Source organism: Terrapene carolina, unplaced genomic scaffold (genome assembly GCF_002925995.2).
Source record: "Terrapene carolina triunguis isolate 2854851 unplaced genomic scaffold, T_m_triunguis-2.0 Scaffold111, whole genome shotgun sequence".
Classification (NCBI taxonomy): domain Eukaryota; kingdom Metazoa; phylum Chordata; order Testudines; family Emydidae; genus Terrapene; species Terrapene triunguis.
Window position 1 is genome coordinate 24,958,870 of NW_020664462.1, and position 27,203 is coordinate 24,986,072.

Here is a 27,203-nt window from a genome sequence, read left to right on the forward strand (position 1 = left end):
ATTTGGGTCTGGTTCAATTCATGCTTTAATTTCTTGATGCTGAAGTTAATTTTCTGTTTGAGTCCATTTTTAGTAAACAACTTGTCAGTCATGAGGCATTAACACTGCAATGCAATATATTTAAGAAAAAATTTGTTTTATACCAGAAAACTTGCCTGGAAAATGTCATTATATATCCCATTTATGTATTGAAGGTTTCATTTTGTAGCATCTCATATTATGCCCTACAATATGTCCTTTTCAATTTTCTTTCCCTGTAAGTGTGTGTGTTGGCACAGGAGGTATGTTGTTATGCTTAGCTTGCCTAGAGTAGCACCCTATTGCTTGTGCTTGTGCTTGGCCCAGATAGTAATGGGCTGTCTCCTCTTGTAGTTTATTTGCTTTGGGAGGGAAAAGTTGGTCCAAGACCCTGAAAACATTGCTGAAATATGTACCCATCCAGTAGAAGTTTAAGTTGGAAGAGATTGTGAAAGCACAAGCTGGTGAAGGAGATGGAGAACCTCATAAAGCTTAGTTTGGAATTTACTGGCTTAAATAAGAAGGGAGTCTTTGCAATTAAATGGTTGTGTACAGACTCAAGGCAATAGAATTGTGTATGCATCTTTCCAGTGTAATTGTCCAAATTCACTTTATCCCTTTTCAGTGTTTCTTTCATATTATCTTAAAAGCCAGCTGCATTGTCAATGTGCAAGGACTGGTTGTGTTTTTTTATAAGACACTTTCTTTGTTTCTTTTGAAATAGAAAGATGAAAACTACAGAAGCTTACCACGGGATACTAGTAACTGGTCTAACCAGTTTCAGAGAGACAATGCTCGCTCATCGTTAAGTGCCAGTCATCCCATGGTGGACAAGTGGCTGGAGAGGCAAGAACAGGTAATATATATTAATATATATATATTACTTTAACAATTTAACCTTTATGCTAGTCCACAAATATTACAAAGAAATAAATTCCTAAATGATAATGGTTCTGGAAGCATGGGTATTAGCATCAGATATGTAGAGAGTAATATGTATTGGGATTCCTTTGCTTCCAAAAACTTCATTAGGAATGAAAATAGCAAACAGGAAATATCACCCATTTTTGAGCCATACACCCATTTATACAGTACGTGGCGAGTGTTCTGATGAGCGCTGCTATTCTTTGCTACTCTTCTTCACAGCTGGTATCAGCAGGCTTGTTTTATTTAGAGATTGTTATTTTGAAGTAAATTTTATTGATGAAAAGCCAGTAATGTTACCCACAAAGTTATGTAACTAAATAAGGATCTATTTTTGCATATCATTTTTTGAAATGCTCTTTATTCTTCTGAACCAGTGACATGTCATTCGATTCTAGCTTTAAAGTCATAACTGTTATTTGCCTTTACTGACTATATTGAAATTACCAGTTTTAATTTTTTTTCACACAATAAATAATTATGCCTAATGTTTTTCCTCCTTTATTAAGAATCTCACGGTTATGAATATTGAAAGACTTAAAATGAATATCAAGATTGCTAGATATCACCATTGCTTGATCAGTTTTATGTTCAGTAAATATCCATATTGCAAACTTGTTATTTGGAACCATTTGCTGATTGAATTATGTGTTGTAGATTGTAAAATTGGTGCCATAGATTGTAAGCAATCTCCTCTTGCAGTGTTGTTAGTGTTTGATTTTTGAGGTACGCCTCCCTGAGTCGTTAGAATCTCATTGAAGTACTTAAATAAGCTGTTGTCTCAGCAAAAGGAGTTGGATTAGAAATCTTAAAAGCAACCTTCCGAGAAAATGTCAGTGACTTGCATATTTAAATATTTAAACATCTATTTTCCAATAAATGTTGTATTTTGTGAAGTTTTGCTCACAGTCCAGTAACTAGACCCACTTTACCCAACTTCATGGTAAATAAATAATACTATGAAAGCCTGTTTAAACAACCATAGTCAACTGATTTAATTTCTGTACCTGAAAAAAAAAAAAAGTTAAATGAGAGAGATGATCCATTCATTAAATTTTGGATGTTAATAAGTCGCATGTATCTGGAAGAGCGGGATCCTTTGGTGATTTCATATCAGCAGGATAAGTAATTAGACTGAAAACTGTTTAACAGGGCATGAACAGCGGAAGGAAACCCATAATGAGAATGGAATGAAGCACAGCACTGGGGAAGGAGGGGAAGAGCCTTACACATGAAAGAGTGGATGCAGGTGGAAATCCTGTTTACTTCTTTTCTCAAACTTAACATCCTTTTGAATGTCCCTCTGAGCCCTTTATGTTTCATTGGATAAACTTAATGCTTTTACATTTAATAAATTAAATTTGGAATGCTTGGTAATAAGCAAACTGGAACTTACTGAATATAAGCTCCTGTTGCACAGTGAATAATAACTAAGCAACAAGTCCCCTCTGTTTGTGAAGTAGTGTTCAAGAAGTTTCAAGTAGATAATGAGGTTGTCCAAGGGACTCTTCTGTCCTGTCCCGCTCTGTGCGGCTTTGAAAATAGTATGGAATTATAGAAGAGCCTTTTTGGATTTAAAAATGCTCTGAATTCTTTAGTTCAGAACATAAGGTGTCTGCACTTAGAGTAAATAGTTTCCCACAGCAGACTCAATTGGCTCTTCCTTGCCGGGCCTCTGCTTTTCACTTACCTTTCTTTTGGGAGGCACTCAAGGCAGTAGAAGCTCTGAAAATGGACATAAGCAACAAGGAAAAACAGGCAAATAGGAAGAATGTAAGTGTCTAGCCTATGGTGTGGCCTACCAACCTGCACAGCCAAGTCACTTGGTGTCTGTAATTCCTATACTCCACAGAGGTGTTGCGGTGGAGCTGGAATCCTCTCTTATGCTAGTACAGCTACCAGAAATGGCCATGGCCATGCAAAATAGCATACTGTGGATCTGGTGACAAACCAAGTGCAATGACAATGCTAGGAAGCCGACATTAGAGCACAGCTATATTCTATAGGTATTTGGCTTCGTAGAACTGAAGGGATTACCAGGTTCGCCCTTGGGCTGGTCCCAGAGACGTTGCTCATTGGAAGAATTTCCTTTGGAACAGTGTTACTTCAAGGAAGGCTTATTTTGTATACTTGTGAATCCTGTGCCTCACCTTTTCCTCTCAAGCATATGGAAGAAAAGAAATTTCCCAGAGGGTCCTGGTAACCTTCAGAGATAGGTAAATGTTGTGAGATTCTGCTTTGAGGAGCACAATTAATTCATTAAGCAACTCACTAGGATTACTAATGTTAAAGACACCCTGTCAAGGCTGATTCCTCACTCTGGCACTTCGAGTGCAGAAGGTGGGGGCCCGCAATGATTTTAAAAATTAATACTGGCCACTCCAGGCTTGTGTTAAACTCCCAAGGTTACAGTTTTTCTCTAACTTTGGCTTGGTAAACGCTGCCACCACCCAAATGCAAACCCCTTTTCAGATCCCAGGAAGGTGCACTTGGGAATTCCTTTCTGTGGGGTACCCTCAAGCCCTTTCATCCCCTTCCCACCTCCGGGAAAGAGCTAAGAAAGAAAACAAAGGAAATTAGCTGTTGCCACCAGCTAATTTAACAACATCTGCACAAACCTCTTAGGACACCAAAAATCCAATCCTGATCTTAAAAAAGGTAAATTTTATTAAAAGCAAAAAGAAATAAAATACATCTGGAACTTAGGCTTTTGCTGGATTTTAAAAGAGCAATTCCAAAAATCAAGCCCACCAAAATAGCTTTCTTGGGGGTTCAGCTCAAAGATTACAAGCACACAAAAACATCTGGGGTTCGCACAGAGGAGTCCACAAGCCTTACATAAAATAAAAGAAATAAATCTTATCGCATCTGTTTAAACATTCCCTGTCGCAATGAATCCTTCTAGGTATGGACGATGAATTTTCATACCTGGTCCAAACTTTGCACAGCATTCCAGCTGTCCCCCTTCTCTTCAGCCCAGAGAGAACAAGGGAGAGACAAAGGGAAAGCTTTTTTCCCCCTTTTAAGAAGTTCTAGTCTTCCGATTGGCTCTTTTGGTCAGGTGCCCACTCCCTTTTCTTTACCTGGGGGACTTTTTAACCCTTTAAAGGTAAAGCAAGAAGCCACCAAGAGGGACTTTAACTGGCTGGCTGGGTGTCCATAAAAGGGAGCTACCCCTCCCCTTCATTTATCACCCCCCCACCTCACAGAGCCACTAGGTGCCAGAGAGATAAAGTTATTTTGACAGGAGAGAAAACGTATCTCATTTCCCATACAGCCCCCTATAGAGCAGACTGTGATCTTGCAGTGAGATTGTTATAGGATGATATAATAAGGAATAATGTACCAGTTTTCTGTACTGGCACTTGTTAAAGAAATAGCTTTCCTTCTGTAGACTACTGTGGATTTTAGGGCCTCAGAATGGAGGGTCACTTGAAAATATATAGTACAAATAGCAATTAGCTGCATCAGTGGTACATTACCAGGCCTCTACTAAATTTTGAAGTGGGACAGAAGATAAAAGATTTGTGTCTGCCTTCTGAATTGTCTTAGGGAATCATGGCTCTGTGTGATGCAGGACCAGCTCTAGGCACCAGCAAACCAGTTGTGCTTGGGGGGCAGCACAATTCCAGGGCGGCATTCTTTTTTTTTTTTTTTTTGCTTGGTGCGGCAAAAAACCTAGAGACGCCCTTGGTGTAAAAGGTAGGAATCTGTACTTCAATTTAGGGATCATTCCCAATTCATTTACAAAAGATTCAAACTATTTGCTGAAAGAATCGATCAATGTAACTTAGAGAAAAGTTTGTTATTCCAATCCATAAAATAAGACATGCCAGAACTACTTGCATCTTGAAGAATTCCTTTGCCAGCAGAAATTTGAAGGTTTAAATTTAGACAGTTTCAGCTTTCAAATTTCTCATGCTGTAAACTAACAAACATTCTAGAAGATATGGCCTTCTGTTGTTTCACTGGGCTGACAAGTTCACTCTGATAGATTTCAAAGTAGTGTTAACATAAATTGTTTGTTACTCTCTACTATTTATCCCTTTAAATAGTACTTAGAAATTTATACTTTTCTTATGGAATAAAATTAAATGAAAGTAGTGCTTCTAAACTTTTCTTCATAAGAATTCCCACTAGCAGACCTGTTCCAAAGAATCAGTTGAAGATAGTTGGCAATTTCCCCAAAATTTGTTCACATGCATAATATTACCACTGTTCAATTGAGAAATCATAAAATAACTAATTAAAAAGCTCAGCCCACCTGAAGTGGTTTGAAGGATTGGAGTCAAAGACTGGGGAATGCCATCTAACTGCAGAAGTCATCACAGTGGGGAGGTTGGGGTGGAGAAGGTGACAGTTAAAGTTAACATTTGGTGGAAAGTTTAAATATGTATACAGATTCTATAGGGTGGTCATTTCAGTTTCTATAAGTAAATATTGAAATTGGCAAAGATCCAGTTTACATAAGAAATATCACACTAAAATAGTATATTCTTCGCTTTACTGAAGAGGCCCTGCATTTTAAAAGGATTAAAAATCCCGTGCTGTTCTGTGATGGTGGAGCAGAAGAAGGGGGAGGGAAGGGGAGTTATATTTTTGATTGTTTAATTTCTAAGGCAGCTGATCAGAAAAGCCATTTGCAAATTTAAAGGACAGCATTCAATTAAATTAAAACTGCATAGGAATTTATATAAACTGATTTGTGTTCATTAATGAATAAAAGCAAGATACTTTATTGAGCACTGTTCAAAATACACAGCTCAACATAAATTCAGTTTTCCACATCCAACAAGATTTTTAAAAAAAAATATTAAAATTAAGAACGCACCAAATTTAGAAGATGAAATGCACATTCATGATCATCACTGACGAGCAGTTCTGAATAGCAAAATCCCTGAAGCTCTTTGGTATTCTTTAAATACGGAAAATGAAAACGGATTTTTCTCTATTCGAAAATGGGGGATGGGGAAGAAGAAGTTAAGTAATTACTTCTGCTCTCCTCCTATGGTGGAAACTTACAGTATAGTAGATCAAGCTGGGCAGAGCTCTTTTCATTTTAAACATATCGCTACCTGCCTCCTTCCTCTTACAGTTAGCTTCTTGCTTGTGACTCCTGTCAGCGGTGAAATACAAATGTAATCTCTGTGGTCTTTCTGGTTCTCGTGCTAGCAATGATATCTGACATGCAAATATTGTTAGTGCTTGATCTCCAAGCACAGAGTACCTGCCTTCAGCTTTGTTTTGAGCAACTGAATGCTTGTTTTTAATATGAATAAATCTACCATTTTAAAATGTTCAGACATTACAAGATAGAATGGGACTGTGGGTTGCAATGCTGCAAAGAGTCTGAGCCTGAAGCAATGGTAGGAAGATTGTATGATGCCATCTACCTGAGAAGGAGATGGTATTCATCTACCAGGGGATATAAGCAGCCACCAAATCTTGAATTGTACATTTGCTGTAGCACTGTAGCTAAGGCTGAGTTTCTTTCATCTTTGTGAGTTCCCACTTTCAAGTTCTTATCATTGGCTTGCATGTCCCAGGCTTGTTCTTGGCTATTTTTGTGTTTTCATAGTGTTAAAAGTTGGTGATTTTTATGGTTACAGAAATTTTGAGAGTGGGTTTTTTGCACTAATACTGTTCAGATTTAAAACTTGCTGTCACAATTCAGGGCAGCTGCACCTGTACTTCTTGTCAGTGGTCCAGCAAGGGCACTCACTCTGTTTTCCAGCTTCCAGCCTTTGTGGGTGGAGACCTGTGTCTCACTCCCTTCTCAACTGAGTATGTCCAGGTTGCACATTTCCCTTCCTTCACTGTGTTGTTCACATGCTGCAGAGATAGGCTGCCCAAGCACACCTGTTTGCTTTCTCTTCAGAGATGGTTAACAGTGTGACTGCCCAAGATTGTTGATACCACATAGCTCTTTTAGTGCAAGCCTATTTTATTCTTAAAGTAAAAGCTCTACAGAGAAAACATATTGAAAACAATAAAAGAATGTACACACGTACTAATAAGTTTACCAGAGATCACCCCAACTCGAACACGGACTCTGGCAGAGGCAGTCCTCCAGCCTCCTCCCCACCCGAAAGGGTTTACTTTATGGTCACAAGTTCATCACAGCTTTATCTCAAAATAGTCTTATGGGGCCTGTCAAGGCTCCTTCCCCACTCTGAACTTTAGGATACAGATGTGGGGGCCTGCATGAAAACTTCTAAGCTTAACTACCAGCTTAGATCTGGTCCGCTGCCACCACTCCCAATGTGCTAATTCCCTTCCCTGGGTAGCCTTGAGAGACTCTTCACCAATTCCCTGGTGAATACAGATCCAAATCCTTGGATCTTAAAACAAGGAGAAATTAACCATCCCCCCTCCTTTCTCCCACCAACTCCTGGTGGATCAAGATCCAACCCCCTTGGATCTAAAAACAAGGAAAATCAATCAGGTTCTTAAAAAAATCATCTCTGTAAAATCAGGATGGAAAATAACTTTACAGGGTAATCAAACTTAAAGAACCCAGAGGAACCCCCTCTAGCCTTAGGTTCAAAGTTACAGCAAACAGAGGTAAACACCCTAGTAAAAGGTACATTTACAAGTTGAGAAAACAAAGATAAAACTAACACGCCTTGCCTGGCTGTTTACTTACAAGTTTGAAATATGAGAGACTTGTTCAGAAAGATTTGGAGAGCATGGATTGATATCTGGTCCTTCTCAGTCCCAAGAGCGAACTCTCCCCAAAAACAAAGAGCACAAACAAAAGCCTTCCCCCCACCAAGATTTGAAAGTATCTTGTCCCCTTATTGGTCCTTTGGGTCAGGTGTCAGCCAGGTTACCTGAGCTTCTTAACCCTTTACAGGTAAAAGGATTTTGGAGTCTCTGGCCAGGAGGGATTTTATAGTATTGTACACAGGAGGGCTGTTACCCTTCCCTTTATAGTTATGACAGGGCCTCAGTAGGCCAAGTCCTTCCAATCCTTCGCTCAGGATTGGGGTCCTCTGTGGACCGGGATCTTGTCTGTTTGCTGATGAGGAAGAGGGCCGTGAGCCAGTTTAAAACGAGGCTATTTATCAGACAAGCCTATCTTGGTCTGTTAGTCCCTGGAGAATCCAATTTGGGCTTAGTGTGTGTGCACCTCTCCAGGGGTGGCTTCCAAGGGCTGTGTAGCGGGGTGGTCACCCGCTCCTGCCTGGAAGGGCTTAAGACAGCCCTGGAGAGTGCTAGGGCAGGGGGGAAAGCTGGGCTGATTGGGGAAACAGCCTCAGCTGTGGCCACGCCCCCAAACAGACCCAGCTGGCCTTATAAAGGCCAGGGAAGCCAGGAGTAGAGACACTCTCTCTGTTTGTAGAGGGAGAAGGGCCTGGCTGCTAGGGAGTTGAGAAGGTACTTAGGTGGAGCAGGGCTGGGGGAAGGCCAAGGGAGCTGGGGAGCTCCGGCCTGAAAAACCCCAGGCTGCGGCCTAGTCTAAGGCCAATTGTGTACTGGGATTGCAGAGGGGAGCCCACGGGTAGGTCGAGGCAGCAGGTCCAAACCCCTCCTTGCCTGTGATGAGTGGCTTACACTGCAGTTTGTCCCAGGGTGCGGGGGCTAGACGATGACTGGCAGTAGCCTTATAGTGAGGCGAGGTGGGGATAGGGGGTGGGGGTTCCCTAGGGAGGGGCGACCCTGAGAGAAAGGGGTTACTGCCAAGGGGCAGCACCCCAGATAACGGGGCACCGGGTCCGGGAGGGACACGGGGGCCAAGCAGCAGCGGGACACCGGCCTGCAGAGGGCACTCCAGAGGCTGGATGAGCTAATTCCCAGAGACAACCAGCAGGAGGCACCGCAGGGGTGAGTCCCACATCGCTACAGGCTGATAATGAAGGAAGTATATCAGCATCCCCATCCCTACTAGGGAAGATACATACTATTCCACAATTACACATACATAATTTCATTTTTAATACACTGGACCCCAAAGGTATTAAACCTAGTTCAATAAGGTTTAACTTAATTCAGTAAAGTTTATCTTAATTCCTTAATTAATTATCTTAATTAAGGTTGTTCAGGATATTGTCAATCTGTCATGTGCATCATTGTCAGTGAGGGATGTCTGCTTTAAGAATGAACACAATTGAGAAATGGAGGAGCTAGGCTCTAATGAAAATACTGGGATATGCACTTCCTTAGCCCTGATAGGCCACTTTGTAGTGGTCTGGTAGTGCAAAGGAGCTGTAAATATGGCTTCAGTGGCCAGCTGAGGAAGGCTGGGATGTAGTCGGAGGAAAGGGGTATAGTCAGAATTCCCCAGCACTGTGGAGATTCCTGGCTGCTAGAATGGGCCATTGTAGCTAGGTGCAAGTTAGTGAATGGTGCCAGGATGACGAAGTATAAAGGTGGCTTGGGACACCTTTCCCTTTCACTACCCTCAATCCTATATCAAGTAGAGCTCAGCCAGATCCAAGAGTTTAGCCTCAAGTATGTCTGAATGACTACACACAGACCTTTGCTATTCTGACCCCCTTCCTGCCTAGTCAATCTTCTCTTCCCTGTTTTACTACATACGTTTTTTCTCCCATCTGTTTTAAAGGTGGTGTTCAAATGGGCCCTGCATGTCTTGTGACCTTTCTGCTGTGCAGGATCCTGTGCCCGCAATTTCTGATTTAATGCGCTCTGTGTCATTGCACCCCAACCCCACCACCCACATTTGAAATTGCAGGTACCAAACTACAGCAGAAACCAGACATAGTTGATCCCTGGAAATGTCATCTGACCCATTGTCCTCCTTCCCCCTGAACCCACATACTTCAAGAGGGTGTCGGATGTACATGAACGGCCCTTCATAATTTATGGGTGTTTGTGTGTTGTTGGTACATTGAATATAAAACCACCAAGAGAGATAAAATACAAGAGTTAAGGGTCCAATCCATGGCCCACTGCAGTCACTAAAAAGACTCACATTATCTTCAGTGGGCTATAGACAAGGCCATAAGTGTTCTACTTATGGTGTTTTAAAGTCTCTTAAACCTTTTTAGTTTCGTTTACCTGACGAAAGGTATTATATACTGTGTGCTAAATTATGCCAACATTTATTACACCAGTGCAATCCCACTGAAGTCTATTAGATTGCGCCTTGTAACTTGAGAAAAGAATTAGTCTCTTAACGTTCCTCCAGGGAAAAGTAATCCTAACATTTTGTCGTAACATCACCATGAATCTGAAAAACCTATAGATATATAAAAAATGTTCTGTAACATCCATTGTGTAGTAGGACCTTTTAGTGCTTTATAGTAGAATCCGTACAATCTTAACTTGAAATAAGTGAAAGACGAAGCATTCAGATAAACTACAAATAAATGAACAGGTCAGATTTCAGTCACATTTTGAGAGTAAATACATGTTTTTTTTAGCAGGGTCTTAAGGGATTTTTTTTTTTAAAATATAAGAATCGTTTGTGGCAAAATTTGAGATATTTAAATTGAGATAAGTAGATGAGCATTTGTATTCAGGGTGTCTGTAGCAGAATCATAACTGAGAGTGCTGGTCAAGATAATATTGCTGGTCAAGACAAGACATTGCTAAATCTCTTTAGAGTAGTTCAGGTACTTTGAATAGTTAATTGATCATTTAATGTGGGTTATTTTTGGTTTAATATTCCTGTATGTGAACATGTAGTTTGTACAGTGATGGTTATTTGCATAGATAGTTCTGACTCTTCATCTACGATAACTGATAGGGATTGTTTATTACCAAAAATTGTAGGTAAAACAGAATATGAGGGACTGTATCCTGAAAAGCAGTGACTCAGAAAAGGACTTAAGGGCCATGGTAGATAACCAGTTGAACGTGAGCTCCCAGTGTGATGCTGCAGCTAAGAGGGTGAACATTATCCTTGGATGTGTAAGTAGAGAAATACCAAGTAGGATCTGGGAGGTGATATAGCCTCTGTTTCTGGCATTAGTGAGGCTGTTACTGGAATCCTTTGTCCAGGTTTGATGTCCACACTTTGTAACAGTTTAGGGAATATGTCTGTGTCCAGTTACAATTCCATTTGGTTTTATGAACACTATTTGGGCTTGTAACAATCGTTGTGAATTGGATTGTTCATTTGGTAGCTGGCAAGGAAGTCCAAATAGTGTTCATAAAACCAAATGTAGTTCACTGCTCTCCTATTCCTTACTAATCGGAACCAAACTGCAGGAAAGGAAAAAATTGTATGCTGTTAACTGGTTTGACTGTACTTCCTATGTGGCCAACTTGGGGGGGGGAGGGGAATGTATAGGGATAGCGAAGCTGGATGCTCAAAGAATGAAAATCATTCGTTACAACAAAAACTTGAGTGGTGGACATGTCATGAGATCAGAGAGAAATCTGCCAGTAACTTCTGTTTTCCATCAGAACCAGAAAAATATCCAAATCATATTGATAGTGAATCAGATCCAGAGATTTGAAATATAAGATAAGCATTGCCACAGCATGTATTTTCTGTGGGTCTTAAAATATGGTCTTGCATTATCCTTTCTTAAGTTTACATGTGAAGTAGTAGAATACCACTCATTATTTCATAGGTTTATATGAAAATGTCTCTCTCTCTCTCTCTCTCTCTCTCTGCCCCATCTATATCTACTCTCACATATCTATGGATGGATGTGTGTGGGTGTATTTGCATATATATAATCTCTATATATCTATATGTATACAAACTTTTTAAAGTTCAAAATTGAAAGGTTCATATTAGGGCTGAGTGTATTGATATCTGAAAAGGAAGAATTACATTCTAAATTGTTGTGAGATATTTCTAAAAAAAGACTATTTAACAGGAATTTAGAGCTCTGTGCACACATATCCTGTGTGAAAAACAATGAAGATCTTGAAATATGTGGTAAAATGGTTAATCAGGTCTACCTAAAAGTTTATCCATTATCTCATTTGAATGACAATCATGTATATTGGTTAGTTTTTTCAGTGTGGTAGAGTGGGGCTTTAGTTTATATTAGACAGTCAGATGGAATAAACTGATTGGGGACAGCAAGAATAGTTCAGCTTTTATAAACAGTATCTCATGATGGTATCTATCATTTCATACTGTGCTTTAAATAGGAGAGACAATCTTTGGGCCATATACTTGCATGTAGCGGTACACACACTGGCCTTGGAAAAACAGAGGGAATTGCACATGTGAATCCAGGGGTAGAATTTAGATCTTTGTATGAAGAGTTGTTCATATTCAACAATTTAAAAAAAATTTTTTTACCCCAAATGGTTGGGATTGGGGATTTCAGCTATTTGCTGATATACGGGGGGAAAAGGAGACATATCAGATATTTATTTATTTTGTGTGTGTACCGTACAATGGACATAGATTCTATAGCACTCACTTTTTAACCACACGTGATGATGGTGTAATATAATTGCAAGAAAAATCATTGTTGCAGCTAGTCAGTTTTTGTTGTTTTTTTTAAATATATCCCATTACAATATCAGCTCTGACTGTATTCAAGTCTGCCTTCCTGTACTTCATCTAATGGGTATCAGTCTTCATACACCTCCTGTCTTTGAAGGAAACCCCTCTGAGTCTTAGGTGCTTGAGTCTGAGGTTCTTGTGCTATTGCAAGGATGATATCTGTTCGAGTTCTTCCTTCCCTTCTTTTAAAAAACAGTTTATTATCTCCTCCCTCCATGTAGCAGGGTTATTTTTTAGCATGATCACTTTTGGATGCACAAATACTGTAATACCCGTACTACTTTCTTGTCCTGTGTCACTTTTCCTCTGTTCACTTTCATTCCAAGTTTTCTAAGGATGGTTTATAATACAATTTTTCTAATTATTTTTATAATGTGTTTGTGTTACTGCACAGCATCCCCAAGTGTCTTGGTGGGAGTGCTTTATAAATTATTACTGTTCAAAACTATTAGTGACACTAATGGTTAAATGTCTGTGGTCTCTCAGATTTTCTACATTAGGCCCCATGGAACACCAGTTCTGTACTTCTCTAAAATTATTAGAAGCTCAATTCAGAACTCCTTACTTAGTCTAAACTCCCATTGGGACTTCAGTGAGAATATGGCCTTAGTGAAGAGAGAGTGAACAGGGCCCTTAATTACTATAGTGCCAAAGCAATGCTTAAGTGAAATACATTAGTAAAATTAAAATTTGTCTTCATTCCCTTGGTGGGTAATACAGTTAATGAATATAGATCTGACCAAATTAAGATAATTTATTTCATTGGCTGGCGTCATTGTAAAATTTTTCAGTGTATTATAACTCTTTTATACAAACCTTAAACAGATGCAATTCTTGTATCCGCTTCAAAGACCAGGAAGGTTAAAAGTTTTAAGTGTATTAAACCAATTTTCTTAATTACATCTGTAGCATAGCTTTTTTTTTTTTTTTTTTCATTTAGAATTCACAATGTACTCTTCAGGTACCTTCTTTTCCAGCAATTTATACCAAGGATTTTTAATAACCATTATTTACACTGTAGTTATTTTTTTTTAAATCCCACATTTTTGTTTCAAAAGATAGCATTTTTAATGCTTGATATTGCTCATTTTCTCCTACTCCTCTACTTGCACTTTACATTCCTCACTTCTCTTGTTTGCTATCCCTTTGCCCGTCTCTCACATTTCTGTCTCATGCCTTCTATTGTGCTGTTGCCTGTGGTGAATCTTCCCACTTCCTATCTGCCATGCTCCTTTTCTTTCCTTCTTAAAATCCCTTACAAGAAAAAAGCAATGTTCAGATATGGGCACAACAACCAAAGACCATGAGAAACTTCCCTAGTTTTGTTGCAAAATCAAATCACAGGTCAGGTTTGCTGGGATCTGTGAACCTTTTAAGTGAAGTTCTCAGCTTTGCACTTAAAGCAGGTGGAAGTTGGTGCTTTCAACTGAACGTCACTTTGAGATTTGGGGTTTATTTGAACCTGAAACTCAAAGTAAAATTCAAGGGATAAGAAATCATGTGTTTAGAAACTGAAGCCCTTTCAAATGGAACCTGCCAAATTTTCACCCTAGTGTACTCCCGCATGTTTTCACTTAGATGGTTAATGGTTACATGGTTAATGTTACTTTGGAAACAGGATGTATATGTAGAGATATATACATTGGTGCTATAATTTAAATATTCTTTGTTCTACCGAAATAGGCTGCTTTACCATGGATGTCAAGGCTCGTCTGTTGTCACTCTAGCTTCAGGTGGGATCCTGAGAAATTGCTGCTGAGTCATGCTAGCAGATGGATCCTGTTAGTTCCAACCAGGATAATAAAGGGGGTCTGAATATTTTTTTGGGCCACAGAAAATTATGACAGAGTAGATTCTGGAGGGAAAACCTATGGACAGCCAAGCTTAGGGAGTAATCCTGTACTGAAGTTTGTTACTGTATGTGAATTACACATAACAAATAACGTGCCATCGCAGGTAATTAGTATCAATGGTCAATGCGGGTCTGGCTGGAGAATCTTGCCCACATGCTCGGGGTTCTGCTGATCGCCATATTTGGGGTTGGGAAGGAATTTTCCTCCAGGGTAAATTGGCAAAGGCCCTGGAGGTTTTTCGCCTTCCTCCGCAGCATGGGGCAGGGGTCGCTTGCTGGAGGATTCTCTGCGATTTGAAGTCTTCAAATCATGATTTGGGGACTTCAACAGCTGAGTCAAGGGAGAGAATTATTCCAGGAGTGGGTGGGTCAGCTTTTGTGGCCTGCATCATGCGGGAGGTCAGACTAGATGATCATAATGGTCCCTTCTGACCTTAAAGTCTATGGGTCTATGAATTACCAATTAGGAGCACTCCCAGGAAGGGAGTGAGGTTGGACAGGAACTCAGGTCTGCATACTCCTTTGAGGAAGAAGTAGTGAATCAGCCTACTTATAATTGTAAATAAATAAAAGGGCTTGCCTTGCATAATCCTTGTCTGGACGAGTCATTTTAATTACCTGATTCCACTTTCTGGTAATAGGGAATGGTATTGTATAATATAACATTAGTCTAAAGAGTTAATAATTTACAGGTAAGTGGTTTGTCTGTTTCCCCCCACTTCATCTTCGTTTTATTGCATAAGGACAATAGTTTCATTATTAGATGTCTTTAGTTATATTCAGTGGTGAAAGGAGTTCCTGTAATTTATGGGTTCCTTTGAGAAATGTCACAAGATCCTAATGAAGTGACATAGTAAGATTTACTGAATATAGCACACTGAGTACACAGATTTATGTAATAGGACCTAGCTTATGTGATACCCCAAGATCTCTATTCATTTCACCCCTATAATAGAAAGGGAAAAGGAGCAGACTATCCTGACCACTCATTATTTAATTCATTGAAGTAGGTCATTTTAAAATTACCTTAAGACTATTTGGCTTGGCATATGAAATTGCTTAATATTTAAATGTTTTTCTTTATCAGCAAATTTAGTGTATTTTTTTATATGAAAAGAAGAAACCTCTTATAGGAACATGGTAGGTATATATAGGTACCAGTGACATAGGGAAAGGTAGGAGATATGTCCTGAAGGCCAAATTTAGGCTGCTAGGTAAGAGATTCAAGTCCAGGACCTCCATGGTAGCATTCTCTGAAATGCTTCCAGTTCCACATGCAGGGCTAGTTAGGCAGAACTGCAGTCTCAATCCATAGATGAGACAATGGTGTAGGGAGAAACCAGAACAAGGAACCAGATTGCTGGTGTATAAAATTTAAAAAAAGGAGTTTTTAAACTAAGGGCTGGGAGAAAGCCAACAGGTGTGAAGGAGCACATGGTTTGAACAGAGATATCTCTTAGGATAGTCTATTAAGGGGGAGCCTCTATATAATAGTAAGGAGGAGAGGATGGAAGTTGCTAAAGTACAAGTAGGGATGAAACAGTCAGTTGAAAGACTTGTATTCAGTTACATCGCATAATGGCAGACCGTTAAAAAGTGACATTTTATAAGTGCTTGTAGGCAAATGCTAGAAGTCTGAACACTGATATGGGTGAACTTGTGTGCCTGGTATTAAATGAGGAGATTGATATAATAGGCATCACAGAAACTTGGTGGAATGATGATAATCAACAAGATCTGGTAATACCAGGATAAAAGAATATATAGGAATGACAGAGTATGTCGTGCTGGTGGGGGGAGTGGCACTATATGTGACAGAAAGCAGAGTCAAATATAGTAAAAATCTTAAATGACTCACACTGTACCATGGAATCTCTTATGGGTAGAAATTCCATGCTTGAATAATAAGAATGTAGCAGTAGGAATATATTAGTGAAACCTGACCAGGATGGTGGTGATGACTGTGAAATGTTGAGGCAGATTAAAGAAGATATAAAAATAGAAAACTCAGTAATAATTGGCGATTTCAACTATCTGCATATTGACTGGGTAGATGTCACCTCAGGACGGCATGCAGAGATAAAGTTCTTTGACACCATAAATGACTGTTTCTTGGAGCAGCTAGTCCTGGAGCCCACAAGAAGAGAAGCACTTCTTCGTGTAGTCCTAAGTAGAGCACAGGATCCAGTTCAAAATGTGAATATAGCTGAACTGCTTTTTAATAATGACCATAATATAATCTAATTTCACATACTTGTGGGGAGTGGGAGGGGGACAAACCAAAGACGCCCACCACAATAGCATTTAACTTCAGAAAGGGGAACTAAACAAAAATGAGGAATCTAGTTAAAGGAAGATTAAAAGGTACAGTCACAAAAGTGAAATGCCTGCAATCTGCATGGAAACTTTTAAAAACAGCATAATAGAGGCTCAAATTAAATGTACATCCCCAAATTAAAAACATAGTAAGAGGTCCAAAAAAGAGCCACCGTGGCTAAACAACAAAGTAAAAGAGGTGGTTAGAGGCAAAAAGGCATCCATTAAAAATTGGAAATTAAATCCTACTGAGGAAAAGAGAAAGGAGCATAAACTCTGGCAAGTCAAATGTAAAAGTATAATTAGACAGGCCAAAAAAGAATGTGAAGATCAACCAGCCAAAGACTCAAAATTAACTGTAATTTTTTTTGAGTACATCAGAAGCAGAAAGCCTGCCAAACTATCAGTGGAACCACTGGATGATTGAGCAGGGCCGACTCTAGCATTTTTGCCGCCCCAAGCAGAGGGGGGGGGAAAAAAAGCTGTGATCGCAAGCGGCGGCGGCTTTACCGCTGCTTCATTCTACGGCGGCAATTCGGCGGCAGGTCCTTCACTCCAAGAGGGAGTGACGGCCCCGCCGCCGAACGGCCGGATGTGCCGCCCCCCTCTTCATTGGCCGCCCCAGGCACCTGCTTGCTAGGCTGGTGCCTGGAGCCGGCCTTGGATTGAGGTACTAAAGGGGAGCTCAAGGGACATAAGTCCATTGCAGAGAAGCTAAATGAATTATTTGTATCAGTCTGCATGCGGAGGATATGAGTGAGATTCCTTTAAGTTTTATTGTTTTTTAAATAATAATTACACACCATGGAGCAAACAAACAAACCCATAAAGTGATGCATCCTAAACATCCTAAGCTTCAGATTCCTTCTAAATGTTTCTTCACAGTGGAGCCAATATTCAACCACTGTATTAGAGCTTAATTTGCGTCTTCATTCAAACCCATATATTTTGTTTATTTCAGAACCTTATGTTTTCCCACTGCTTTGTCTTTTATGGTGATTGCTGATAATTTCAATCCATTTATCCAAAGCAAATAAATTAAACGTCGAAAAAATAAAATATCTGCAAGCATCTGTGTTTGAAATGATTAAAACAAGCATTAGTGTTAATTATTAGCTTTCCTCATACCCTTATTTGGGATAGCCATTTTATTTATCTTGGTTTGCTCTAGATGCAAATACAGTACAAACTAGAATACATTTTATCAAATAGACCAAGGGATAGTGAAACTTTGTCTTGCCCAGACTAACCCATCAGCCCTGTCAGTAGCCATCTCCTGGTGACATGAGGGTCAGTGGAGAGAGATGGCAATAGAAAGAGTACATTTTGAATACAATGTGCAAAGAGCGTGGCAGACACTGTAGGATCCTGTGTGTGGAACAGCACTCTGTTGGGCCATCTTGAAAATCAAATGCTTGACTCCAGCAGGAAGGTGCTCTGTACTTATCGCTGAGTCACTTTGGGTATGTCTACACAGCAGCTAGACAGCCGCAGCTGGCCTGTGCCAGCTGACCTGGGCTCACGGGGATCAGGCTGAAGCTTGAGCTCTAGGACCCTGCGAGGTGGGAGTATCCCAGACCTGGGCTCCCGCCTGAGCCCAGAAGTCCAAGCAGCAATGAGACAGCCCCACTGCCCAAGCCCCGCAACCCTGAGTTGGCTGGCACGCACCAGCTGCAGGTTTTTCTTTGCCTTGTAGACATATCCTTTGAGGTAAATTCAGGTTCATCCAGTTAGCTGCAGTCTAGGAGAATAAAAGTGTGTGTTTCTTAGGCAGGAGGAAAAAGGGTCAGATTCAAGTATGTTTTTTAATGAAACCCTGGGCAAGGCAAAGGTTGGAGGGAAATCTGAGTTTGACATTTATATTTGGCTACTGGTAATTAACCTACCAATAAAGCCAAATCCCAGAAAAGGCATATGGCTTAGAGTTTATAGTGTGGGAGTTCAGAGCAGCATTAGGAGTCCGCTTCCTTAGAAAGTGGTACTAGCAATTGCTGCATGCACAAGAGCATTGTCTGAATTAAGTTGTGCATGGAAAACAAGAATGGTTGAAATTCTATAATTCACTACACTTTTATGACATTGTCTGGTTTGCCTTATCCAAAAAGACACATTCTAGTTCTTCTGAATTTGGAACACATTCTATAGACCAGGTTTAGCTGATTCTGTGAAACAATTTATCTGGTTAAAGAGAAAAGGTGGGTGAGGTAATATCTTTCATTGAACCCTTTGCTATTGATGAGAGAGACAAGCTTTCAAGCTTACGCAGAGCTCTTCTTCAGGTCTGGGGGATTTACTCCGAGTGTCACAGCTAAATACAAAGTGGAACAAATTGTTTAGGATAAGTTTAAAAAAAAAGGCAGCTGAGGAGGTTGTTAGTGGGTTATAGATTAACAACCCGCCCCCACCATCTGCTTCCCTTTCCTTCCTCCCTGTGACTGGAGGGGTGTTAACAGGCCACTTAACCTTGAATGGTCCCTTGAAATACGTTAATGCTAGCTACTACTTATGCTAAACAATCTGTTCCACCTTGTATTTAGCTGTGATACTCTGAGAGCAAGTCTACACTACAAAATTAAGTCGACCTAGGCTGTAGTGTAGACATATCCTACATCGGCAAAACTTATATCGCTCAGGAGTGTGAATATTCCACCCCCACGAGCGACATAAGTTACACCAACGTAAGCGTTGGTGTGCACAGTGCTATGTCGGTGGGAGAGGCTTGTGCTGCTCGCAGAGGTGGGTTTTTCTATGCTGATGGGACACCTCTCTCCCATCAGCATAGAGCAACTTCACCACACTTGCTGCAGCAGCACAGCTGTATCGGCATAGCTGCACTGCTGCAATGCTGTACGTATAGACATACTGTTAAGTTACCTCAACATACAGTCACTGCAGTAATTAAATCACTTTTGTATGTCCACACTAGCTCCTTCTGTCGTCGGTGAGCATCCTCACCAGGAGTGCCTGCACCAGCTGTCGTGGGCTGGAACCATGCTGCATGGGACTGACAGCCAGAACAGTCCGGTGCAAGCAAAGCAGTGTCTACACTGGCACTGCGTTAACCTAACTACATCAACCTAAGTCAGGGGTGGGCAATAATTTTTGCAGGGGGGGCCATTCCACGAATTTTGGTAAGTTGACACATTTCTTCTATATTAATGGAGGGAGTGCGGGGTCTTGGAGGGGGTTTGGGTGCAGGAGGGAGCTCCAGGCAGTTGCAGAGTGTTGGGGTGCAGGAGGGGGTGCAGGGTCTAGGAGGCAGTTTGGTTCAGGAGGGGGTTCTGACCTGGGGCAGGGGTTGGGTTGCGGGAGGGGGTGCGAGGTGCAGGCTCTGGCCGGGAGGCGCTTACCACAGGCGGCTCCTGGCCAGCGGCGCAGCAGGGCTCAGGCAGGCTGCCTGCATGTCGTGGCCCCATGCCACTCCCGGCTGCTGCTGGCACATCTCTGCGTGCTCCTTGGGGGAAAAGGGTCAGCGGGTCTCCGTGCATTGCCCACACCTGCAAGCACTGCCCCCGCAGCTAATTGGCCAATGGGAGCTGTGAGGACAGTGCTGGGGTGAAGGCAGCGTGCAGAGCCGTCTTCCCCCCTGCCAGGGGCGCACAGAGACATGCCAGCAGCAGCTGGCCCCTTCCGGGAGTGGCCTGGGCCACGGCAAGCAGGCTGCCTGCCTGAACGCCCCACTGCGCCATGGGACTTTTAGCAGCCCGGAGATTGCGAGGGGGCCGGACAGAAATGTTAGATGGGCTGGATCTGGCCCGCGGGCTGTATTTTGCCCACCCCGACCTAAGTGCTACACCTCTCATGGAGGAGGAATTATGTCAGCATAGTGGGCCACTTACATCGGTAGGAACAACATTGTAGCGTAGACGCTTACAGAGTTAGGTTGAATTAAGGCAGCTTACATTGACCTAACTGTGTAGTGTAGACCTGTCTTGAATCAGTTTTCCTGACCTGAAGAAGAGCTCTGTGTGGCTTGAAAGCTTGTCTCTCTCACCAATAGCAGATGGTCCAAGAAAGGATATTACTTCACCCACCTTGTCTCTTTAATATCCTGGGATCAACACGGCTACAACACCACTCAACTTTTGGTGTATATTTTATTATTTTCTTTTTATAGTTGTGTTTTTTGTCTTGTTTTGCGGTTAGTATTCATACATAAATTTGTCTTAAGTACTGTTCAGGTCAGCTCGCAGTATATAGAGGTTATGCCGAACATATTTAATATATTGATAACTACCTCTCTTCAATTCGTGAATAGTTGTGGCTATATCATTAATAGATTTTTAACCAGGGTTCTTATTGAGAAAACTCAGTCATTGGTAACTTGTATATTTTTATTCACAAATCTTTTTTCTTTACTATAGTTTTTCACAGCGAGTAAATGCATTTGTATTGTAAATTGGGGGGGCATTTTCCCGCTCTCATTTATCCTGTTTTCTTTGAAAACTAGTAATTATTTCCCTCAGTTGCTCAGCAGGAAGATGGCCTATTGTAATCTTTTTTGCCGCCAAATGCAGCTAACAACCCAATATTTTCTATTTAGGTAGTGGTGTGTTTTTTGCTCTTGATGTGTTTCACTGCTCAGTCCCAAAAAGAAACACCACCATGTTGAGATGTTGGAGATATGGTACAATCCTGGGGTTTTGGAATACCAACCAGCAGTACAATAGAATTAATTTAACACACTGGAATGTTTATTTTCAGTAATGTGTTTTTAAAAAGTAACTGTACTTACAGTATTTACCTCAGTTTGTTTATTTTTATTTTTTTAACAAAAATAAAAACATTTGCTAACTTAAAACATATAACACAGTAGTACATGCAGTTCCTTAATTTTTATGTCATAGGCAGCCTATTTCTCTCTTTCTGTGATTACGCTAATGCTCTGAAATGCATTAGCTTTTAAGGTAATTGTGGTGATTGAAATCACAGACTCTAAATAAGATTAAAGACCAGTAAAGTTATTAAAGTAGCAAAATTTAACAGTACAGAACCTTGGAAACATGGCCTTGCTTCCATCTGGAGCATTAAACTTGAACATACTTCCAAGAAAGAGAAGCTCAGAAATGCTCAAATAGACAAATCATGCTCAGTCCTGTAATATTATAAATCTGCAAATGGATTTTGAGAGTCACCTTTCTTATCTCATTTACACAGTTTAAAAAAAAAAGTTTTTGCTCTAAGACATTAATTTCACAGTGTTGCATGGCTTAATTTTCTCCTATATTTTAGAAGACTGACAGTGCAGATATCACCATGTCTGTCACACCATTTTTCTTTCTACAAGAATATGTGTTCCAGGGCTCTTTGTTTCTCATACATTAATAGCTAGTAGACTGGCCCCAAAATCAGAATCTGGGATGAGTGTCTCTGTGTATCCTCAGGGAGTAATATTTTAAAGTCACTGTATCTGTTGGTACTTAGAAATATGATTTTTGTACTTTTTATTTTTGCCAGCTTTTACCATCTGTGTGTCTGGTGTTTGTATTTTTTTTTTTTTGGCTCCTTGATTTAATTTTTCCGTTTAATTTCTCAGTTTCACTGGAATTTCTCTGTCTTTCTGACTCATCTGTGAACTTAGACATTTAAAAAAAATCATTTACATAAGTTACACAGTAAAAAAAAATCTTGGCCTTCACAATTTTAAGTTTTAAATCTAGCCTGTTTAACTTTTTATCAAGTCATTTCTGGTATAAGCAGCCCACTTTTGAAGGTACAATACTTTTTTTTTTTTAATTGCTTTGGATGAAATTGAAGTATTTTGGCGGGAAATGCTAGTTTGATCACATTAAGCACATTCTAGTTTTTCATACTCATTTAGTTTTTAATACCCTTGAGGGAATAATTTTCTTGAGAAATTTGTGTGGTAATCATAAACAGACATAATTTAGTAATTTTCTCATGAAACATTGGCTGAAGTTTTGGCACTAATGACCTGAAACTCTCACAAACAGGAACACATTTTTGTTTAAAGTCCAAGAAAAATAGTTCTTGAAGTCAAATAAAAATAAGTTATTATTCAGTATTTTACAGACTTATTTTCAATGAAGAGAATGTATAACCATCAGTTGGTAAAAGTCATGTGACTTCAGGCATATTCTAACATTTCAGTAATGGAGCTCATTTTTTTCAGTTTTTTGAAAATATTTTACAAGGAAATTGCATTATGTAAGTAGCTTTATTTTAATGTATAAGCATAACTGTGTAGCACATTCCATCAAGTCTTTTGCTAGTATATGTAAGATTTTTTTAAACTAAAGACAGTGCTGCTGTCATGATCTTTTGACATACATATTTGCTTTTAGCCTGGAAATACAGTACATTCCTTGTGGTCAAATTTAATGAATTTTTCATAGGAGCAGGTTTATTTTTAGCCCCTTAACATCTTTTTGTCACTAGCTGTTAAAGGTTATTTTCACCCTACTGTACACATTTACTTATAGCTGATATTTTGAGGGGGGGGGGGGGAGGAGTATCTTTTCCCTTTTGAGCTTCTTTTCTGGTTTCTAATTAAATATTATTTGTGTACTGCTGTCAAAAAACACAGCAAGTTTGTGAATCTTATTAAAATACCAGAATTAATAGGTGAAAAGATGTTCACTTTTGAAAACATGAGCCTAATGATCTTATTATGCTTTCCACTCTGTGTGGTCTACTCTGAATTATTTTTCATATCAGTGATGTAGAATATCAAAGGCCAAAGTGAGTGTTCTGTTTACTCAAGCCAGCATCCCTTTTTTTAAGGGAAACATTGCTGTGAAATTCTGTGGTGCAGCTATTCCTTGTTCTATGCAGTTCTGATATGCCTGTAGTTTTTAATAACCACTGTTTTTCTTTCAAATGCATGCTGTTACCTTTTTTGTAAAGAAGTGCAGCTGGGGAAAAACAGTACAGACATATCCTGTTACTATTTCATTGAATTATTTTGAACTTTGAGTCCGAGAGAGAGAAATCTGTGTTTGTTTTCGAGAGGAGAGGAAGGGTAATAAGAAGTGCTTTGTTTGATGTTTTCAGTTATATAAAGTTTTAGCAAAGCCTTTCAGAGTTTCTAATAAATGTACATTCAAACACTATTTTAGTGGCATAATGGATCTTATTAAAAGGCCATTCTCAGGGTTTATGAGCTCCAAAATTTTACTTGACCTTACCTTGAGGGTATTTATTTTTTTTTTTTCCTTTTTGGATTTAACTTCCTGAGTCCCCTAAGAAGCACTAACCCTTTTACTGATCCTTTAAGTGATGGAAACTAGACAACCCAGTCAGTATGTGTTCTCCATTGTAATAATGCCCATGCACAGATGGGATTAATTGAAAAATGACAGTAATCTGTGATCTAGATTTTGTTGTCATTCGTTCATTTAAGGTTTGAAGTTTTAGGAAGACCTGTGTTTCAGTTGAGAATGTAGGCTTTAGAGTCCTACCTGGATGCCTGCATTCCTCCTCTCTGGCCTGCAATTTGTTGCCCTCTAGTCTGTTTAGAAGGGAATGGCTAAACTAACCTTCCTTGTACATGGGCCAAGTAATTCATGTCATCCATTTTCTGCACTGGTTTCCTTCTGCCTTACACCTCAAGTTCAAGCTGTTGCACTCATCTTCAAGGACCTATACAACTTTGCCTCCACTTAACTCTTTTCTTTCTTATTTTATTTCTCACCTTCTCAGCCCTCTGCATGAATCCTGTCTCATCTCTTACATCACATCCTTCTCCCACTTGCATGTGCTGCCCTTCCACACCTGCAATGCTGTACCTATTCAGTGGAAAAGTGCTGTATCTATCTAGTGGCACATCTATTCTTACAGTTCTCACTACTTCTACAAATCCCAGAAAGGCTCAACCAGGTCTGTAAAGATGCAGTCTCAAGCTCAAAATAAAAATGTCTGCAGACAGACCATTCCTTTGGGTATCCCAGCCTGTACAATTGGTGGTGTCTGCCTGGCTATAACATAAGCTCCTCAGGGTAGGGTACATCTACACAGCAAAGAAAAACCCGAGGCTGGCCCAAGCCAGGTGACTGGGGCTCGTGGGGTTCGGGTTGCAGAGCTGTTTCACTGCTATGTAGACCAGTGCTCTCCAAACTTTTTTGAGCGCGCCCCTATCAGTAAAAAAATTTTGATCATGCACCCCCTGCTGCGCCGAAGCGCAAAAAAAAAAAAAGTCATTGGCTTCAATGACTTTTCCCAAGAACCCTGTTTCTTTAACCCCCTTAGTGGATCCTTCTAGTGGAGCTTATATTTCCCAGTATATGTTACCTTACAGTTATCCAAGTTAAATTACCTCAGTCACCAAGCTTCTCAATCCACAGTCTTGGTATGATCCGTCTGGAGTTTCTAACAAAGCTCTTCAGTTGTTTTGGTGTGGTGGTTGATTTATTTTATTTTATTTTATTTTATTTTTAAACTCACCTTAATTCTGTCACCAGCAAATTTCATCACTTTACTTTCCCTTCCTTTTGCATATCATTAATAAGTACATTCAGTAACATTGGTCCCATTACCAATCCCTGAGGAAACCATTATGAGCTTCTCTATGTTCTACTCTAGAGATTTTCTCTCTCTCTCTGTTCATTACTTCCTTCATCATGGCTATATGTAAGGAGAGAGACAACTGCTTTTTGTCAATTTTATAGATTTTTCTTGCTTTCTGTGCCTATTATACTGTTGCACTATTATACAGTATGTGATGTAGGATTTTCTTGGAGTAAATCAAACCTCAGAAAAGCTTCAATCCAATAATGTTACAGAGCTGACATGAACCCATAATGGCAAGGTAATTCAGGGTTAAACTGTGCTTACATATTGGAGCACGTGTAGCAGACATCAGTAGAGCTGTGGGCACTGATTTCAGTAAACCAAAAGCACTGGATTCACTTGTAGTATGTTTGTATCTCCCAGTTTGCTTGGGGTTCTGAATTCATCTAAAATTCCATGTGAATCCAGTGAACCTCATTAAGTTCAGTATGAAATGAGAGTTCTCCTTGCAGGCTACATCTGCCCCCAACAAATCTTAACTGTCTGACCTTTATATCAAACCATCTTCTAACTGTGAGGCACAGTAGCTTTTTTCTTCTTTAATATCCCAGCATCTTCAAAGGTTAGATGGCTGGTCCTTCCTGGGTTGTTAAGGTGGTGACAAACAGGCTTGCTGTTCAGAAGGGTCACCAAGGAAGTCCTGGGCTCTCATGAAACCTGTAACATTTTTATGGGGCATGAAGTATATGTCTAGCCACCATGGTTGTAAACCTTCAGGACACAGTCCACTCATGGACTGATGGGGCTAGGAAGGAACTTCATCTGTGGGCAGGTTATGATTTTCGCACCTTCCTTCAAAGCAGCTATTGCTGACAGCTGTCGGAGACAGGATACTGGACTAGATGAGCCATTGGTCTAATGCTGTATACACATGAGAGTAGAAGCTAAAGCCTTCCTACCCAGCCTCTCCCCAGAAAGTAAATGGCAGAAGATCAGGTCTGTTGGCAAGGAATGTAGTGTAAATGAAGAAGTGTGGCCTGGTTCAGCCTGAGTCTCAAAAGTCTGCATGACTCTCAAAGTTGTGCTTTTTCTTGAAAATTATGTAAAACCTTGTGTAGCAGCACTTATTTTAGTTTGTGTGTCCTATTTTGGAGTAGCTAACAGTTTGTCTTGACAAGGATTTAAGGATGTGTTGTTACAATGTGTTAGCTAACTAGATTTTGTTTACCCACTCCTAACACTGAAGTGTACCCTTTAACACACTAGCTGGTTGCACACCACCTTGTCTAAACTAGAATGATAAAACATTTTAGTTAGAATGTGTTGGTTAATATGTCCAACACATCATTAATTCCTAATCAAGACAAACCCCAACTCAATTTCTTATCAATGTAGCTAAATTGAAATAAGTCACTCTTAAACTGAAATAACAGTGCCTACACTGGATCGTCACCAGGTAAAGTAAAATGGTTTTTAAACTGATTTAAATTAAATCGGTGCAGCATTCTTGTGTAGACAAGCCTTCAGGCAGATATCTCTGCATGTGTTACACTCAGGTCAAAATTTTCAAGCTTTTCTTTCCAACCATAAGACAGGTTTTCTCTGATTTATGTTGAAATCAAAGCTTAGATTCTGACATCACATGACTCCAGGAATCAGAGCTCTAGACACATGCCTGTTGTGCCTATTTCTCAATCTGGCCCTATATGTAAGGAGTACTGGTAGATATGATTTATTTGGATGAGGGTATTAGGGAATAAGTAATCCTGTGGTGAGAAGAAAGTTCTGTCTTGGATTAGAAACTGGCTAAGAGTAGAAAAAATGGTCAGTTTCCAATATTGAAAGGAAGGTGAGTAATGGGTTGCCCCAGGAACAGTACTAGGAATAGTTATTTAATGTATTTTAAAATGATCTGGAAAAAAAGGATGAAGACTGAGGTGGCAAAATTTGCAGAATATACAAAAGTATTTAGGTTAGTTTAAGCTTAGATGAGATTGCTGGGGGAGGGAACTACAGATGAATCTAGTAACTGGATAACGTAATGTAGGTAGTGTTGTAGCCATGTCGGTCCCAGGATATTAGCGAGACAAGGTGGGTGAGGTAATCTCTTTTATTGGACCAACTTCTGGATAACATAGTGGCAGATGAAATTCAGTGTAGCTAAACTCAAGGTAATGCATATTG

At 40.0% G+C, this 27,203-nt stretch overlaps 1 protein-coding gene across 1 annotated transcript in view; it reads left to right on the top strand.

Moving 5' to 3' along the window:
* The window catches only part of PARD3 (par-3 family cell polarity regulator), a 386,953-nt gene that overhangs the window by 54,173 nt on the left and 305,577 nt on the right, over positions 1-27,203 (top strand). Inside the window, exon 3 of the mRNA XM_029911630.1 lies at positions 743-874. Within this exon, the coding sequence (XP_029767490.1) occupies positions 743-874 (132 nt within the window). The remainder of the gene's footprint in view (positions 1-742; positions 875-27,203) is intronic.